Source organism: Pterocles gutturalis, unplaced genomic scaffold, assembly GCF_000699245.1.
Source record: "Pterocles gutturalis isolate BGI_N339 unplaced genomic scaffold, ASM69924v1 scaffold15428, whole genome shotgun sequence".
NCBI classification, from domain to species: domain Eukaryota; kingdom Metazoa; phylum Chordata; class Aves; order Pterocliformes; family Pteroclidae; genus Pterocles; species Pterocles gutturalis.
In genome coordinates, this window is record NW_010118288.1 from 16,548 (window position 1) to 17,057 (window position 510).

The following is a 510-nucleotide window of genomic DNA, read 5'->3' on the forward strand; positions in this document are numbered from 1 at the left end:
CAGAACCCCTCCTCATCTTCCTGGAGGCTCTCCCGGAGCCGGTGATCTGCTACGAGCTCTATCAGCAGTGCCTCGAGTGGTCACCCAACAGCCGGCTGTGCCGACAGGTCGGTGCTGCCTCCGTCTCCGTCCGCTTGCTGCGGGCTCAGGACAGCTCTCCCAGCGGCTGCGGGCTCAGGGCAGCTCTCCTGGCGGCTGTGGGCTCTGCCTTGGGCTGGGGGCTTGCTGGGCCCCCCTCCCTCCCCGTGAGCTGGTGGGGGCTTTGGGAGCAGGCGCTGGGATGTTCTTTGCAGGGGGCAGGATGACCTCGGGGCTCTGGCAGGACTTTCCTGCCCCAAGGTCGGCACTGCAGCGTGTCCCAGCAGTCCTGGTGGCTTCCAGAGAGTCCCCAAGTGTGCCCTGTGCCACCCTGAGCGCGCAGGGAATAGCAGGGGAGTGGAGGAGCCAAGGGGTGAGAGCTGGCATCCCACTGGAAGCGAGTGGGAAGCAGCCCCAGGGTGGGGTGGTTTT

At 66.9% G+C, this 510-nt stretch overlaps 1 protein-coding gene across 1 annotated transcript in view; it reads left to right on the top strand.

The window, feature by feature from the left end:
• The window catches only part of OCRL (oculocerebrorenal syndrome of Lowe), a gene marked incomplete at both ends in the record, with an annotated part of 16,457 nt that extends 16,350 nt beyond the window's left edge, over positions 1–107 (top strand). Inside the window, 1 exon segment of the mRNA XM_010076149.1 lies at positions 1–107. This exon segment is cut by the window's left edge and continues 57 nt beyond it. Coding sequence (XP_010074451.1) covers positions 1–107 — 107 coding nt within the window.
• Between the last annotated feature and the right edge of the window lie 403 nt (positions 108–510).